At 40.3% G+C, this 17,599-nt stretch overlaps 2 protein-coding genes across 2 annotated transcripts in view; both read left to right on the forward strand.

The window, feature by feature from the left end:
* The window catches only part of LOC127987717 (protein NLRC3-like), a 42,987-nt gene extending 33,075 nt beyond the window's left edge, over window positions 1-9,912 (forward strand). The window contains exon 2 of the mRNA XM_052590106.1: window positions 8,968-9,912. Coding sequence (XP_052446066.1) covers window positions 8,968-9,022 — 55 coding nt within the window. The 3' untranslated portion in view covers window positions 9,023-9,912. The remainder of the gene's footprint in view (window positions 1-8,967) is intronic.
* Window positions 1-17,599, forward strand: part of LOC127987763 (NACHT, LRR and PYD domains-containing protein 1) — a 99,477-nt gene that overhangs the window by 78,224 nt on the left and 3,654 nt on the right. Inside the window, exon 2 of the mRNA XM_052590169.1 lies at window positions 14,711-14,997. Within this exon, the coding sequence (XP_052446129.1) occupies window positions 14,876-14,997 (122 nt within the window). The 5' untranslated portion in view covers window positions 14,711-14,875. The remainder of the gene's footprint in view (window positions 1-14,710; window positions 14,998-17,599) is intronic.

Below are 17,599 nucleotides of genomic sequence, written 5' to 3' on the forward strand. Positions count from 1 at the left end.
CGGGGGGTCTCGCTCAACCCAAAATGGCCTGCTGGTTCCAAAATATGTGGAATAAGGGCTGCCTCCGACTAATATTATTATTATTTTTTTCTAGTCGACTAGTAGTTGTTCATTTAAGCCATTCGTGGACAAATCACATTCTTATATTAATTTAATTACTTATAGGCTATAGCCTACAGGATAATAAGCGTTATGACCGCACACATAAAGCTTGCCACAAAGAATTGGTTAAAGTAATGATTATGAATGTCTAAATTAGCAAAGAGACATTTAATTGTTTAGTAATAAACTGGTGTTTTCTGTGTCGCTGTAAAGATGAAGTGGACGATGCGGACTCGCCATGAACGGCAGAGAGAAATGCACATTTCATTTGGATTACATCATCAGAGAGTAGCCTATTTATTTTGTTTTGAATATTTTCATTTAAAAGTAGTCATTTCATTTCAGTAGTCATATTTCTCGAATCTGTGAGGCACAAGCTGAGTTTCGGCATCCTCCAGTTCACATCAATGCAAGTGATCGTTCCAGCACCTCATTACATTGTCTGCTATATATTTGCTTCTTATTTATTAAATACGGGCAACTGATTGATAAAACATTGATCTTCACCTTTTCTCTTGCACCCGCTCATTTTTGGATCAACCCGTGATAGCTTGTTTTTTGCACTATATATATGTATATTTTTATATATGTTCATATATTTTTGTATAGTTAATCCGTCTATATTCTGTACTGTATATTTTACTTGTAAAGTTAGTTGTTGTGTGATCTAAACATTTGAAATTTCTGCTCATACAGCAGGTCAAATACACAACCCAATATCCAATCATTTCACTTAATAATAGCAAAAATACACAAACATTTCTCTTTTATCCAGTGGGACAGAACTGTTTTCATTGTGTTTATTAATGGGACACAACAGAATAGTTCTGTGCTGCTGTATCAGAACATATTCATAGTGTTTATTGATGCTTCATATCATCTCTCTGTCATCAAACACCAGATTAATGAATGTGTAACACAACTGAACAGAACCGGTCCAGACTGGGCTTTATTCTGTGCAGGCATTGCTTCTTCAGTCTGACCTGTTTCAGAGAAATATTACTGTACTTCACATCTACACACACAGACAAACCTACAGTTTTATTTAGATGTGCAAAGTTGAATCTGTGGAGCAAAGCTGATCAAGTCACTGGACAGAGCAGAGCGAATCCATTTACGTTGTAGTGATGTGCAGACCAGAATCAGTTTAAACACAAATACACAGCAGTCAGGACTTTTATTTTAGACAATATGATCAGTTTGAGACAAAAGATGAAATAAGAATTATATGACAGAAATAAAAAAATATGAAAGATGTTAACACATTTCACACAAGGTTGTTGGGAATTAAATCTTCATTGTATTTCTATCAAGAATCAGGAGAAATTGTACATAAATCATGAGAAGTGTCAATTATTTGATTAAATGAACAACTTATTTGTTTTTCTGTTTTGTAGACCAAATTGTGGAAAAATATCCAAATGTGTTCAGACACTCTTCCTCTGTTTTTTTGTTTTATCAAGAAATTGTGACTTTATTAAATAGTTTTCTTCTATCTTCTCTCTTTCTCTCAATGTAGATTAAGATGCTGTGATTTGACAGATGAAGGTTGTTCTGCTGTGACTTCATGAACATAACGTGTCTGATTCATTGTGTTTTCTCTTTCTGTCTTCAGTCTGAGTTATTGCAGTATTACAGAGGAACAGTGTCTCATCCTGACTTCAGCTCTGAAATCAAACCCATCACACCTGAGAGAACTGAACCTGAGCTGTAATGAACTACTAGGAGACTCTGGAGTGAAACACCTCAGTGATCTACTGATGAACACACAATTCAAGCTGGAGAAACTAGAGTTAGTATTATTATACTCTACAGCAGTTACAGTCAGATTAAAGATTACTGTTCACTTTCAGGAAAAGAAAAGGAAAGGATGTGACGTGTGGCCAAGTCTAGTGCATTTAACACATATACACACACACACAAACACACACCTGCAGCGCTGAGGAACAGTATATAGTGTCCCATACTCTGCATTTAACACACACACACACACCGTGAACAGATACACGCACACTCTCTCGCACACGCACACACACACACACACACACACACACTCTTTCTCTCTCTCACACACACACACATTCCGGCGGTCTTATGTAAACAAATGACGGTGCAATGATAGAACATTAATCTTGAGGCATTCATAGGTACGCATGCAAATAAGCATATAATCCACATAACGGGTGTGATAAGCATATAAACAGCTGTCATAAACTATCATAATCACATTAATTCATACAAAGGAATGGCAATTGCTGAATCTTTGTACACACGCATACAGTATTACCATTAATATCTGAAATCTGTGATTATCTTAAACCGCAACAATACACAAATGTATTAATAACAAAGATAAGAACATTTGAACTTACTTCTAGCTGCACGCACACACTTGGAACCCGATTGGAAACAACTTTTCTCCCGGTATCGAATAGCAACGAAGCTTAACAAAGAGCCAGCCGATGTTCAGGTCAGCGCACTGATTTATTCTATGGGCCCGGAGGCAGAGCAAGTGTACAATTCATTCGTCTCGCCAGATGACGACGAGGGAGAGGAGGAGGATTTTGACCAAGTGCTGAAGCTGTTTGACGCGCACTTCGTGCCAAAAAGAAATGTGATTTTTGAGAGAGCACGTTTTCATTCGCGGACACAAGAGGCGGGTGAGTCCGTTGAGCAGTATATAAGGCACTTGTATGAACTCGCAGCCCACTGTGACTTTCATGAAAAGGAGGAGGAAATAAGAGATAGACTTGTTATAGGGATTAAAGACAAAGATCTTTCATTGAAGCTACAAATGACGTGAGGCTGGTGCATCAGGGCACGTTGATGAAGTGAAATCAAAAGTTTATAAAAATAAGTGGAAAAAAACACAATATGAGGCAGCAGGAGGACGAAAAGAAAATGAAAAGAAAAACTGTGGTAGATGTGGGCGCAGACATGCAAGAGACAAATGTCCAGCTAAAGACAGAGAATGTAACAAATGCCACAAAATTGGTCACTTCGCAAACAAACGCAAAACCAGAATGATACAAGAAGTGACTGAAGAAGTAGACAGCTTATTCTTAGGATCAATAAATGAGACTATGACCAAGAATGAGGCTACAGTGGATGAAGTCATCACAGATACAGAGCCACCATGGCGCACAACACTAGTGATATGCCATACTCCAGTCAGCTTCAAGATTGATTCTGGTGCTGACACGACAATAATAAATGAGGCTACATATAGCAGCCTCCGTGTCAAGCCGAAACTTAGTCCAGTCACCTCTAAACTGGAAAGTCCAGGAGGAAAAGTGGTCCATTTGGGGCAATTCCTAGCTAAGACGCAAGAGACAAAAGGAAGAAAAACAACAGACTGTTACTTTAGAGTAATAGTGGCAAAGTCTACTTGCGATAATTTACTGAGTAGATCTGTCTGTGTTCGTCTGGGTCTAATACAACACATTGAAGAAGTCAGTGTGTTTGGGGAATTAGGGCTGCTTAAGGGAGACCCCTTAAAATAGTCCTAAAAGAAAATGCTAAGCCATACAGCGTTGTAGCCCCTCGCCGCATACCCATTCCGCTGCTACCTAAAGTAGAGGAGGAGCTTAAGCGAATGGAGGAAAATGGCATAATAGAGCGCGTGACAGAGCCTACAGAATGGGTAGTGCCTATGGTGCCTGTGATAAAGCCAAACGGTAAAGTAAGAATTTGTGTAGGTCTCACTAAACTAAACGAGAACGTGAAAAGAGAAAAATTCATCTTGCCGACCACAGACAGCATCTTACACAAACTGGCTGGAGGTAAGGTGTACACAACTCTGGATGCTGCCAGAGGATTTTGGCAAATGGCTATGGATGAAGAAAGCTAAAAATTAACAACCTTTATAACACCAAATGGTCGATACTGTTTTAAACGGCTCCCATTCGGGATAACATCAGCACCAGAAATATTCCAAAGGAGGATGCAAGAACTACTGCATGATCACGAGGGCACAGTCGTTTATATGGATGATATTCTTGTGTTCGGAGCTACTCTGGAAGAGCACAACAGCCGCCTGAAAAGGGTGATGGAGACAATCCGTGCATCTGGTTTAAAACTTAACCGCCAAAAGTGTAAGTTCAGGCAGGCTTCCATTCACTTCTTGGGCCAGGTCATCAGTCAAGAGGGCATAACTCCAAGCCCAGAAAGAGTGTCCGCCATCACCGCTCTGGAGACACCTACAAATGTGAGTGAGTTAAAAAGAGTACTTGGTATGGTGAATTATGTCGGCAGATACATACCCAATTTGTCACAAATCCTTCATCCCCTTAACGAGCTGTTAAAGAATGCAGTAGCATGGGTGTGGGACTCGCAGCAAGAAGCAGCCTTCCAGAAAGTAAAGTCGCTGATATCCTCTGCACCCGTTCTTCAGTACTTTGATCCAAAACTGCCCACCGTAGTAGGTGCTGACGCATCCAGTTATGGATTAGGAGGGGTGCTGATGCAAAATCATGGAGGCACACTTAAACCGGTAGCCTACTGCTCTTGTACACTAAATGAAGCGGAAAAGAAGTACGCACAAATAGAAAAGGAGTGTCTTGCTAGTTTATGGGCCTCAGAAAAGTTCTATCTATATCTGTGTGGTCTGGAAAGCTACAAACTACTAACGGACCATAAACCACTGGTGACACTCATCAACCACAGAGACCTAGACAAAACTCCACTAAGGTGTCAGCGACTTCTGATCCGCCTAATGAAGTTCAACCCAGTCGCTGAGTACATCCCAGGAAAAAACCTGATAGTACCTGATGTGTTGTCAAGGCACCCAGAGTCAAAAGTGGACGACACAAAACTGAGTGAGGACATCCAGGCATATGTGGACTCCATCGCAGAGCTGGAAAGGCCTAAAACAGTGCTGGAGCGCATAAAAGCAGAGACAGAGAAGGATGAAACCCTGCAGAAAGTCGGACAATACATTAAGTCTGGCTGGCCACGATACAGAAAGGATGTCGTGAGGCCTGCTCTAGACTATTTTATGAAGAGAAGTAGTCTCAGTGAGCATAATGGACTGGTAAAGAGGGGAAACCAAATAGTAATCCCACAAATAATGAGAACTGAGATGCTGGAGAGAATCCACCATGGGCATCAAGGCCTAAACAAATCCAGGGAGAGATACAATGATGCCATCTGGTGGCCAAAGATAAGCCATGCAGTAAAGGAGAAAGTGTCCTCATGCCCACACTGCAATGAGCACAAACCAAGCCAAAGCCGGGAACCACTCATTACAACGCCTTTGCCGAAACTCCCGTGGCAAAAACTAGCTGCAGATCTTTGTGAGTTTAAAGGAAAGCACTTCCTGGTTGTTATTGACTATTATTCAAGATGGCTTAAAGTATTAAGTCTCACCCAGACCACGAGTGAAGCAGTTATAAGTAAGCTGATGAGCATATTTATACGGTTCGGGATACCTGAAGAGCTGATTACGGATAACGGCCCACAGTTCACCTCACAGCAGTTCCAGGACTTCACATCTAAGTATGACATCCAGCATACTACATCAAGCCCATATTATCCCCAAGCTAATGGGATGGCGGAGCGAGCTGTCAGGACCGCTAAAAGCATCCTTAGGCAACAAGACCCCCAGCTAGCTCTCCTGATCTACAGGGACACCGCTACGGAGCCGACAAAAGAAAGCCCAGCCAGACTCCTCATGGGAAGGAGACTGCGAACCACAGTCCCCAAGCTCCACCATCAGTTGAGACCGTCATGGCCAAATCTGTCTACAGTCAGGCAGACAGATGCCAAAGCTAAGCAGGCCTACGAATACACCTACAACAGGAGATACTCAGCTAAGCAGCTTCCCGCCTTAGGGGTCATAGACTGAGTGCGACTGAAAACAGACTCAGAAAAGATATGGAGAGGCACCGGGGTGATTCAGGCTTCGTGTTCCACTCCCCGTTCGTTTGTGGTGAAAACGCCACAAGGAGACACCATCAGACGAAACCGGAGGCACCTGCAGATTGTCAACCAAGAAAGGAACGACTCTCCAACACAATCACCAGAAGTCTCCAACCCGCCGGGCAGCATAACATCAGCTACCTGTCCAACTCAAAATAATTCAGAGACTGGTAGTATAACATCGTCACCCAGAGTTTTGAGAACACGCTCTGGACGTGTTGTGAAACCTGCCGTCAAGTTAACTTACTAGTCAGAAGAAATGAGTTAACTAGTGATGTTCACAAATGAGTACAGACCACTTATGTTGAAGGACAAAAGGGAAGGTCTGAGAAGAATGTTTGTTTATATTTGCTTGTTCAGATGTATTTTGTTAATGTCTACTTAAACAGCAAGTTTAAAAATAATATTGATAAATAGAATAAGAGTTCTTATGTTTATTTAATACATTTTTGGAAAAAAGAGAATATGGAAAATATTGTGTTTTAGACCGAAAAGTAATTTCAGGGTATGTTTCTGAGAAACAGTTGTTTTGTTTAATACTGTATGAATCCTTAGACTAAAAGGGGGAGATGTCACGTGAACCAGTTATGCTCTGTGATTGGATATACGTCAGGGCTTACGTATGGGTGACAGACATACAGAAAGATAACACAAGAGAGATTCTCGTGTATGCGGTTGCTTCATGCTGAATAAAGCGAGTTAAAGACGATCTACTGTCTCTTCATATATCTATATATATTATACGAAGATAGATACGCTTCACAAATAGCATTCATTGTCCATTGTTTGTTATCGCAGTCTTTACAACAGTCTCATTTCAGTCAGTCACCGCAGATCACAGTAATCCAGTTCATTAATGGACCAAATTATTATTATAATTTTTTTATTCACTCAGACCTGTACAGTAAAGAATGACAATTGCAAAAAAAGTTACAAATGTCTTTAAGTAAATTGTAATTAGGGATGCACGATCATGATTTTTCATGGCCGATACCGATTTGCGTTTTTTTTTTTTTTTTAATCTTTAAACAACAAATAAGAAAGAAGGAAAGTGTGCATAAACAAGATGTTTATTTGGTATTTAATAGCCCAAATTGGCTTTTGACTATTGAAAACAATAACCGTAACCATCTGAAATTAACGGCAGTAACTGCACAGTAAGTAGACTACATTCAATACAGACCTCAGCATTTAGCTTTTGTTTCTGAATTGTGTTGAAACTACAGAGAACTGGCCTTAAATAAAAGATTAACTGTAACCAGGGTTCTAAATTAACACCCGCCAAATTCATTTTGGCGGGTGTTAATTAAAACTTACTAGCCAGTTTGGCTGGTGATGCATGACATGAGGTTCTGTTCTTGGTCATTTATCCCCCTGGCAGCACTTCCTACATTTCCCACGAACACTGTGCTGTAATGCTACGTGATGACGTTTCATATGCTCATTGGCTGCACGCAGTTTGCAGTGAAACCAGCGCGAAAAAACATGGAAACTAATAGTGTCCATCAGAAAACACAAGGAAAAAGAACGAATGGAGCCAGAGCAGGGAGCATAGACTGAAAGAGGAGGGACTTAGCTATTAAAAAAAAAATTAAGATTAAACTAAATGTGGCGGTGGTTGGGACAGTTTTCTGGGGGCAAAAAGAGGAACAAGGCAGGGGATGAGGATATTACGGAGAGCCCCGCACGTCACCTGTAGGAGAAAAAAAATCAATCTGTGACGACGGTTTTGCAATCCGTCCCCTCAGTTTATAAACCGTACTCACAAATTCATAAACTGTTCCCTCGGTTTAACAAATTGTACCCACGGATTAACAAACCGTGCCCACGAATTCCCAATCCGTGCGCTCAGATTTTGTAAACCGTACCCTCGGTTTTTTAAATCTGTACCCACAAATTCATAATCCGTGCGCACACTTTCACAATCCGTTCCCTCGGATTTGTATTTGTAAACTGACACACATTTGTAGCTCCGCCCCCACCGGCAGATTCATTTCTGTTTATTAAACATTATTTTTCATAGTATCCAATGAGTCCACGATCAGCATTCACAAATAGTCTTCTTTTTAGCGTTTATTTTAATAGTGATTATTATATTAATCACCAATAGGATAAGACACAGCCGCCTGTGTTTTATGACCAAAAAAAAAAAAAAACGCTAAAAAGAAAAAGAAAATAAGGGTAAAAAGCAATACAAAACAAATAATATGCCGGTTATGTTTTCATTCCTTTTCTCTCTAACTGAATGCAATGTTATTTTCGGCCTCATTATTTATTAAAAAAATTAACAGTGAAACATGCATCTAACTCCGGCAGGTGGGGTGGATGGAGCTTAGTATAATAAAATCAGAAAAATAAGTCTTCATGCATGTTAAGAAAGAATTGTACACAAGCATTTACAAAACTGTCAAAGTTTATTTAAAAATAAAGCAATTCATGAATTATTTTCTTGTGAACATTTATTTAGCCTACAAATTAAAATGATAAAAAATAACTTTATTTTTATTTTTATCATTATTATATATTATTATACAGGTTATGCATAAGAATCTTTTATCCAAAACAATTTACAACTGGAACAGGAAAAAACAGGAAAAATTTACTCCAGAGTTAGTCACAATGCCAGGTTTATTTTACAATAATCCAACGTTGGACAGTGTTTTCTCTACTTCCTGTTGGCCTTCTGTAGCTAATCATAGCTCCATGTAGCTGTTTTTATTTTATATTTTTTCTCTATAATCTTTCTTACTATCACTGCCTGTTTGTTTGTTTTTTTAATTGTAAAATATAACTTAATTCACACCATATTTCTGATATTACCGATCAATCTTATCAGATTAACTTTGATCGTTCACTCTTCCGTGACTGCAGCACACCTGCAAAGCGTTAGCACTCGTTAGCTTGTCATTAGCGTTTTCTTTTCTCCTCTCCTCTCTCACGCTGCAGTTTTCCACAAGTTCATCAAACAACCGCAGTAAGAATATTTCATCAAGCACGGTGAGTAATGGCTTCTCCTACAATTGTTATTTGCACCTCTTGCCACATGTACAGTTTATCTATCTCTGTCGCTGATGAGGGATTCACATGTGATAAATGCAGGGAAATAGTTAGGCTGACAGAGAAGATTTCAGAATTAGAGACACGCATCCAAACTGTAATTGAGGACAGTAAGAATGTTAGGGCTCTAGATATGGCTTTGGATGCGTCTAGCTCAGGGATTCCTGTACATTGTCCGGTTCCAGCAGAGCCCCTGCAGCAGGGCAACTGGGTGACGGTGAGGCAGCGTAGTCGTGGGTCAAAACACCGCTCTTCTGTTCCGATCAAAACATTAAACAGGTTCTCCCCACTCAGTGATGCACCCACTGAGAAACCTGATGAAAGTGCTCTAGTTATTGGCGATTCTATTGTACGGAACGTGAATATAGAGACACCAGGCACCATAGTCAAATGTTTACCGGGAGCCAGAGCGCCTGACATCTTGGCAAATTTAAAAGTGCTGGCTAATGCTAAACGTAAATACAGTAAGATTGTTATTCATGCCGGCGCTAATGATGTTCGACTTCGCCAGTCGGAGATAACTAAAAATAACTTTAAAGAGGTGTGTGAACTTGCAAGCACGATGTCAGACACTGTAATATGCTCTGGTCCCCTCCCTGCTTACCGTGGTGACGAGATGCATAGCAGATTGTCATCACTCAATGGCTGGATGTCTAAGTGGTGCCCACAGAATAACATAGGTTATATAGACAATTGGACGAGCTTTTGGGGCAGACCTGACCTGTTTAAAAGAGATGGTCTTCATCCCTCCTGGGGTGGCGCCACTCTTCTGTCTAGAAATATGGCAAATAGTCTTAGTGTTTATACTTGACTAACTGGGGCCCAGGTCATGAAGCAGACAGACTGGCTAAACCGACCGTCTGCTAGCTGCCTCCCGTCACAGAGGTCAGTTAATTCTCAGCACATAGAGACTCTTTCACATATATGTCACACTATAGAGACTCTGTCTGTTCCCTGAACTAGAAAATACAAAAAACGTCCAAACCAAGTTAAGGTTAACAATTTAATTGAGGTTCAACAAATAAAAAACAAATGCAATATGGATAAACAAATGATAAAGATTGGCTTATTGAATATCAGATCCATTTCTACGAAAACACTTTTAGTAAATAATATGATAACTGATCATAATATAGATGTGCTCTGCTTGACAGAAACCTGGCTAAAACCTGATGATTACATTATTTTAAATGAGTCCACCCCCCAAGATTATTGTTATAAACACGAGCCGCGTCTAAAAGGCAAAGGGGGAGGAGTTGCTTCAATTTATAATAACGTTTTCAGGATTTCTCAGAGGGCAGGCTTCAAGTATAACTCGTTTGAAGTAATGGTGCTTCATTTAACATTATCCAGAGAAACCAATGTTAATGATAAATCCCCTGTTATGTTTGTACTGGCTACTGTATACAGGCCACCAGGGCACCATACAGACTTTATTAAAGAGTTTGGTGATTTTACATCCGAGTTAGTTCTGGCTGCAGATAAAGTCTTAATAGTTGGTGATTTTAATATCCATGTCGATAATGAAAAAGATGCATTGGGATCAGCATTTATAGACATTCTGAACTCTATTGGTGTTAGACAACACGTTTCAGGACCTACTCATTGTCGAAATCATACTCTAGATTTAATACTGTCACATGGAATTGATGTTGATAGTGTTGAAATTATTCAGCCAAGTGATGATATCTCAGATCATTATTTAGTTCTGTGTAAACTTCATATAGCCAAAATTGTAAATTCTACTTCTTGTTACAAGTATCGAAGAACCATCACTTCTACCACAAAAGACTGCTTTTTAAGTTATCTTCCTGATGTATCCGAATTCCTTAGCATATCCAAAACCTCAGAACAACTTGATGATGTAACAGAAACTATGGACTCTCTCTTTTCTAGCACTTTAAATACAGTTGCTCCTTTACGCTTAAGAAAGGTTAAGGAAAACAGTTTGACACCATGGTATAATGAGCATACTCGCACCCTAAAGAGAGCAGCCCGAAAAATGGAGCGCAGCTGGAGGAAAACAAAACTAGAGGTATTTCGTATTGCTTGGCGGGAAAGTAGCATATCCTACAGAAAGGCATTAAAAACTGCTAGATCTGATTACTTTTCTTCTCTTTTAGAAGAAAACAAACATAACCCCAGGTATTTATTCAATACAGTGGCTAAATTAACGAAAAATAAAGCCTCAACAAGTGTTGACATTTCCCAACACCACAGCAGTAATGACTTTATGAACTACTTTACTTCTAAAATCGATACTATTAGAGATAAAATTGCAACCATTCAGCCGTCAGCTACAGTTTCGCATCAGACAGTGCACTATAGACCCCCTGAGGAACAGTTCCACTCATTCTCTACTATAGGAGAGGAAGAATTGTATAAACTTGTTAAATCATCTAAACTTACAACATGTATGTTAGACCCTATACCATCTAAGCTCTTAAAAGAGGTGCTTCCAGAAGTCATAGGTCCTCTTCTGACTATTATTAATTCCTCATTGTCATTAGGATATGTCCCCAAAACCTTCAAACTGGCTGTTATTAAGCCTCTCATAAAAAAGCCACAACTTGACCCCAGAGAACTAGTTAATTATAGACCAATCTCGAATCTCCCTTTTCTGTCCAAGATACTAGAAAAGGTGGTATCCTCACAATTATATTCCTTCTTAGAGAAAAATGGTATATGTGAGGATTTCCAGTCAGGATTTAGACCGTATCATAGTACTGAGACTGCTCTCCTTAGAGTTACAAATGATCTGCTCTTATCATCTGATCGTGGGTGTATCTCTCTATTAGTTTTATTGGATCTTAGTGCTGCGTTTGACACAATTGACCACAACATTCTTTTGCATAGACTTGAACACTTTGTTGGCATCAGTGGAAGTGCATTAGCATGGTTTAAATCGTACTTATATGACCGCCATCAGTTCGTAGCAGTGAATGAAGATGTATCATATCGATCACAAGTGCAGTATGGAGTACCTCAAGGCTCAGTTCTAGGGCCGCTACTCTTCACGCTTTATATGTTACCCTTGGGAGATATTATCAGGAAACATGGTGTTAGCTTTCACTGTTATGCTGATGATACGCAGCTCTATATTTCCTCGCAGCCCGGTGAAACACACCAATTTGAAAAACTAATGGAATGCATAGTCGATATAAAAAATTGGATGACGAGTAATTTCTTACTGCTAAATTCAGAAAAAACAGAGGTGTTAATCATAGGGCCAAAAAACTCTACTTGTAATAACCTAGAACACTGTCTAAGACTTGATGGTTGCTCTGTCAATTCTTCGTCATCAGTTAGGAACCTAGGTGTGCTACTTGATCGCAATCTTTCCTTAGAAAGCCACGTTTCTAGCATTTGTAAAACTGCATTTTTCCATCTCAAAAATATATCTAAATTACGGCCTATGCTCTCAATGTCAAATGCAGAAATGTTAATCCATGCATTTATGACTTCAAGGTTAGACTATTGTAATGCTTTATTGGGTGGTTGTTCTGCACGCTTGGTAAACAAACTACAGCTAGTCCAAAATGCAGCAGCAAGAGTTCTTACTAGAACCAGGAAGTATGACCATATTAGCCCGGTCCTGTCCACACTGCACTGGCTCCCTATCAAACATCGTATAGATTTTAAAATATTGCTTATTACTTATAAAGCCCTGAATGGTTTAGCACCTCAGTATTTGAATGAGCTCCTTTTACATTATACTCCTCTACGTCCGCTACGTTCTCAAAACTCAGGCAATTTGATAATACCTAGAATATCAAAATCAACTGCGGGCGGCAGATCCTTTTCCTATTTGGCGCCTAAACTCTGGAATAACCTACCTAACATTGTTCGGGAGGCAGACACACTCTTGCAGTTTAAATCTAGATTAAAGACCCATCTCTTTAACCTGGCATACACATAACATACTAATATGCTTTTAATATCCAAATCCGTTAAAGGATTTTTAGGCTGCATTAATTAGGTAAACTGGAACCGGAACACTTCACATAACATCGTACTTTCTACATCATTAGAAGAATGGCATCTACGCTAATATTTATCTGTTTCTCTCTTGTTCCGAGGTCACCGTGGCCACCAGATCCAGTCTGTGTCCAGATCAGAGGGTCACTGCAGTCACCCGGATCCAGTACGTATCCAGACCAGATGGTGGATCAGCACCTAGAAAGGACCTCTACTGCCCTGAAAGACAGCGGAGACCAGGACAACTAGAGCCCCAGATACAGATCCCCTGTAAAGACCTTGTCTCAGAGGAGCACCAGGACAAGACCACAGGAAACAGATGATTCTTCTGCACAATCTGACTTTGCTGCAGCCTGGAATTGAACTACTGGTTTCTTCCAAGGTTTTTTTCTCCATTCTGTCACCGATGGAGTTTCGGTTCCTTGCCGCTGTCGCCTCTGGCTTGCTTAGTTGGGGTCACTTCATCTACAGCGATATCATTGACTTGATTGCAAATTAAAACAGACACTATTTCAACTGAACAGAGATGACATCACTGAATTCAATGATGAACTGCCTTTAACTATCATTTTGCATTATTGAGACACTGTTTTCAAAATGAATGTTGTTCAGTGCTTTGGCGCAATGTATTTTGTTTAAAGCACTATATAAATAAAGGTGATTGATAATAATCAGTTGCTATTATAAGATTATTGCTTTATTATTAATAAACCTATTCCACATAATAATAGTCAATAAAACTGTATGTTAACAGGAGCTTGCTGCATGAATCCGTGAGTACGGTTTACAGATCCGTGGGAACGTATTGCGAAAGTGTGCGCACGGATTATGAATTTGTGGGTACGGATTCAAAAACCGAGGGTACGGTTTACAAAAACTGAGCGCACGGATTGGAAATTCGTGGGCACAATTTGTTAAACCAAGGTAACAGTTTATGAATTTGTGAGTACGGTTTATAAACTGATGTTTTTCTTGCCAACAATGTTAATAAAATGATCAAATGCATTTAGTGGCACTCATAATTTGTTATTTTTACCGGGAAAAAATAATGGCTATTGGAAATTCTGATTGGCTGGTAACTTTGGAAAGTTACCAGCCACATTGGCTGGTGATCAAAAAAGTTAATTTAGAACCCTGACTGTAACCATGTGAAATTAAAGGCAACAACTGCATAGTTCTACAATCCAAACAACACAATCAACACACATTCAATAAGAGGTTTCTTAATCAGCCTTCAGTATTTTAGTTTGGTTTTAAAAAAAGGTCTTTACCAGTGGGACTAAATAAAAGTATGCTATATAAACGCATTATTCCAAACTGTTAAAATCAAATGATGTTGGTGCGAATAAAACAAAGATGCAAAGTGTCATGGTAAATATTCACACACACACACACACACACACACACACACACATATATATATATATATATATATATATATATTTTTTTTTTTTTTTTTTTTTTTACTTGGAAAAATAAATAACTATTGTCTCAAGTTAAAAAATATAGATGTCCATCATTACCCTATTTTTTTTTTAATTGGATGAATTAAACACTTTTTTGTTAACAGTTAGTCCGTTTCGTTTCTCATCCAACACGTGAGAAGTTGATCTGAACATCCTTCACTGTCTCCTCTTGTGCAGGGCGCGGACAGGTACAGATACACTCGCGATAAAGGGACTCTTATTTTGTGCAGTCGGCTGTTTGCTTCCTGTTATCTGTGCCTCAGACGTGTAGCTCTGCACTTCCGGCGCTGCTCGGCTGTCCATGTCCTGCGAACAGATTTCGAAATACTTCCACACAAATGATATGATCGCGAATGATTACAACTGTGCATGCGGGCGTACTTCCGGAAAAATCGGTCGAAAAAAGACCAAAAACCGGCCAAAAGCCGATTGCGTTTTTTAAGCGCAAACCGTCCGATTTATGGCCTTTCAACCGGTGAATCCCTAATTGTAATTCAGAAACAGAATTTTCGTGATTTCTCACATTTAAACTAAATTCTCAAATTTAATGTTATTTTAAGTAGTTCTGTAGTTCATCCTGTGTCTACTTTGTTCATTTTTTTTCTTCTGTTTTTGTTTATGGTCATGTTTTCAGGTTTTAGCAACATTTCATTTATTTCAGAAGAATCAGAATCAGAATGAGCTTTATTGCCAGGTATGTTTACACATACGAGGAATTTGTTTTCGTGACAGAAGCTCCGCAGTACAACAGAATGACAGCGACAGAACATAAAACACATAATAAAAGAATAAAAAATACAAATAAGTAGATAGTGAATAACAATATACAAATGACAATTGTAGGCAAGTATATTACAAAATGAAGTTATGTATGTACATATATATTGTGTGCAAAATTTAAGTGTATACTAAGTATGTGTGTTAGATAAATAAAGTGTGTGTGTATATAAATATAAAGTGTAGTGTGTCCGCCGTTATTATAAGCTGTTCATAAGATGGATTGCCTGAGGGAAGAAACTGGTCCTGTGTCTGGTTGTTCTGGTGCTCAGTGCTCTGTAGCGTCGACCAGATGGCAACAGTTCAAAGAGGGAGTGTGCTGGATGTGAGGGGTCCAGAGTGATTTTGACAGCCCTTTTTCTCACTCTGGATAAGTACAGTTCTTGAATAGATGGGAGAGTTGAACCGATGATTCGCTCAGCAGTCCGGACTACCCTCTGTAGTCTTCTGAGGTCAGATTTAGAAGCTGAGCTGAACCAGACAGTTACTGAAGTGCAGAGGATGGATTCAATGATGGTGGAGTAGAACTGTTTCAGCAGCTCCTGTGGCAGGTTAAACTTCCTCAGCTGGCGAAGGAAGTACAACCTCTGCTGGGCCTTTTTTACGATGGAGTCAATGTGAATGTCCCACTTCAGGTCCTGAGAGATAGTGGTTCCCAGGAACCTGAATGACTCCACTGCAGTCACAGTGCTGTTCATGATGGTGAGTGGGGGGAGTGCAGGGGGGTTTCTCCTGAAGTCCACGATCATCTCCACTGTTTTGAGCGTGTTAAGCTCCAGGTTGTTGAGACTGCACCAGACAGCCAGCTCTTTTACCTCCTGTCTGTAAGCAGACTCGTCAACGTCCTGAATGAGGCCGATGAGTGTGGTGTCGTCTGCAAACTTCAGGAGCTTGACAGAGGGGTCCTTAGATGTGCAATCGTTGGTGTACAGGGAGAAGAGCAGTGGGGAGAGAACGCAGCCCTGGGGAGCTCCGGTGCTGATTGTACGGGTGCTGGATGTGTATTTTCCCAGCCTCACTAGCTGCTGCCTGTCTGTCAGGAAGCTGTTGATCCACTGACAGACGGAGGTGGGCACGGAGAGCTGATTTAGTTTGGGCAGGAGGAGGTTTGGGATGATCGTGTTGAAGGCCGAGCTGAAGTCCACAAACAGGATCCTCACATAAGTCCCCGGTCTGTCTAGGTGTTGCAGAACATAATGCAGTCCAATGTTTACTGCATCGTCCACAGACCTGTTTGCTCTGTAGGCAAACTGAAGAGGATCCAGCAAGGGCCCAGTGATGTCCTTCAGTTGGGCCAGCACCAGTTTTTCAAATGACTTCATGACTACAGACGTTAGAGCCACAGGCCTGTAGTCATTTAGTCCTTAAATTTTGGGTTTCTTAGGGATGGGGATGATGGTGGAGCGTTTGAAGCATGAAGGGACTTCGCACAGCTCCAGCGATCTGTTGAAGATCTGTGTGAAGATGGGGGCCAGCTGGTCAGCACAGGATTTCAGACAGGCTGTTGTAACACAATCTGGGCCTGGTGCTTTTTTCCTTTTCTGCTTCCGGAAGACCTGGCGCACCGCATCCTCGCTGATCTGAATTGCAGGTGTGGGGGAGAGGGGGGATGCAGGAGGTGAGAATGGTGAGAGCGCTTGATTGGAGAGGTGTTCAGGATGGGTTGCAGGAGCTGTTAATGGTGTGAACGTTTGTTTGGAGAGGCATTCAGGGCTGGTTGCAGGAGTTGTGAAGGGTGTGAATGGTTGTGTGGGGAGGCGTTCAGGGCAGGTGATGGGTGTTCTTTCAAACCTGCAGTAAAACTCATTCAGATCGTCTGCCAGTCGTTGATTCTCCACAGTGCTGGGGGGTGGTGTCTTGTAATAAAAGCATCTGCTAAATGATTAAATGTAATGGAAATATAAGGTTTTGGCAGTTTTTAATTTGTATTTCTTTTAAATTATTGCACTGTATGGTGTTAACACATGATGAATTACTCGCACATGAACATAACGTGTCTGATTAATTGTGTTTTCTCTTTCTGTCTTCAGTCTGAGTGGATGCAGTATTACAGAGAAACAGTGTCTCATCCTGACTTCAGCTCTGAAATCAAACCCATCACACCTGAGAGAACTGAACCTGAGCTGTAATGAACTACTAGGAGACTCTGGAGTGAAACACCTCAGTGATCTACTGATGAACACACAATTCAAGCTGGAGAAACTAGAGTTAGTATCATTATACTCTACAGCAGTTACAGTCAGATTGATTTATCAGGGTACATAATTTATTTCCAAAAATGAATGTACCCTTGTGATCTT

The sequence above is a fragment of the Carassius gibelio genome, chromosome B22 (assembly GCF_023724105.1).
Source record: "Carassius gibelio isolate Cgi1373 ecotype wild population from Czech Republic chromosome B22, carGib1.2-hapl.c, whole genome shotgun sequence".
Lineage (NCBI taxonomy): Eukaryota > Metazoa > Chordata > Actinopteri > Cypriniformes > Cyprinidae > Carassius > Carassius gibelio.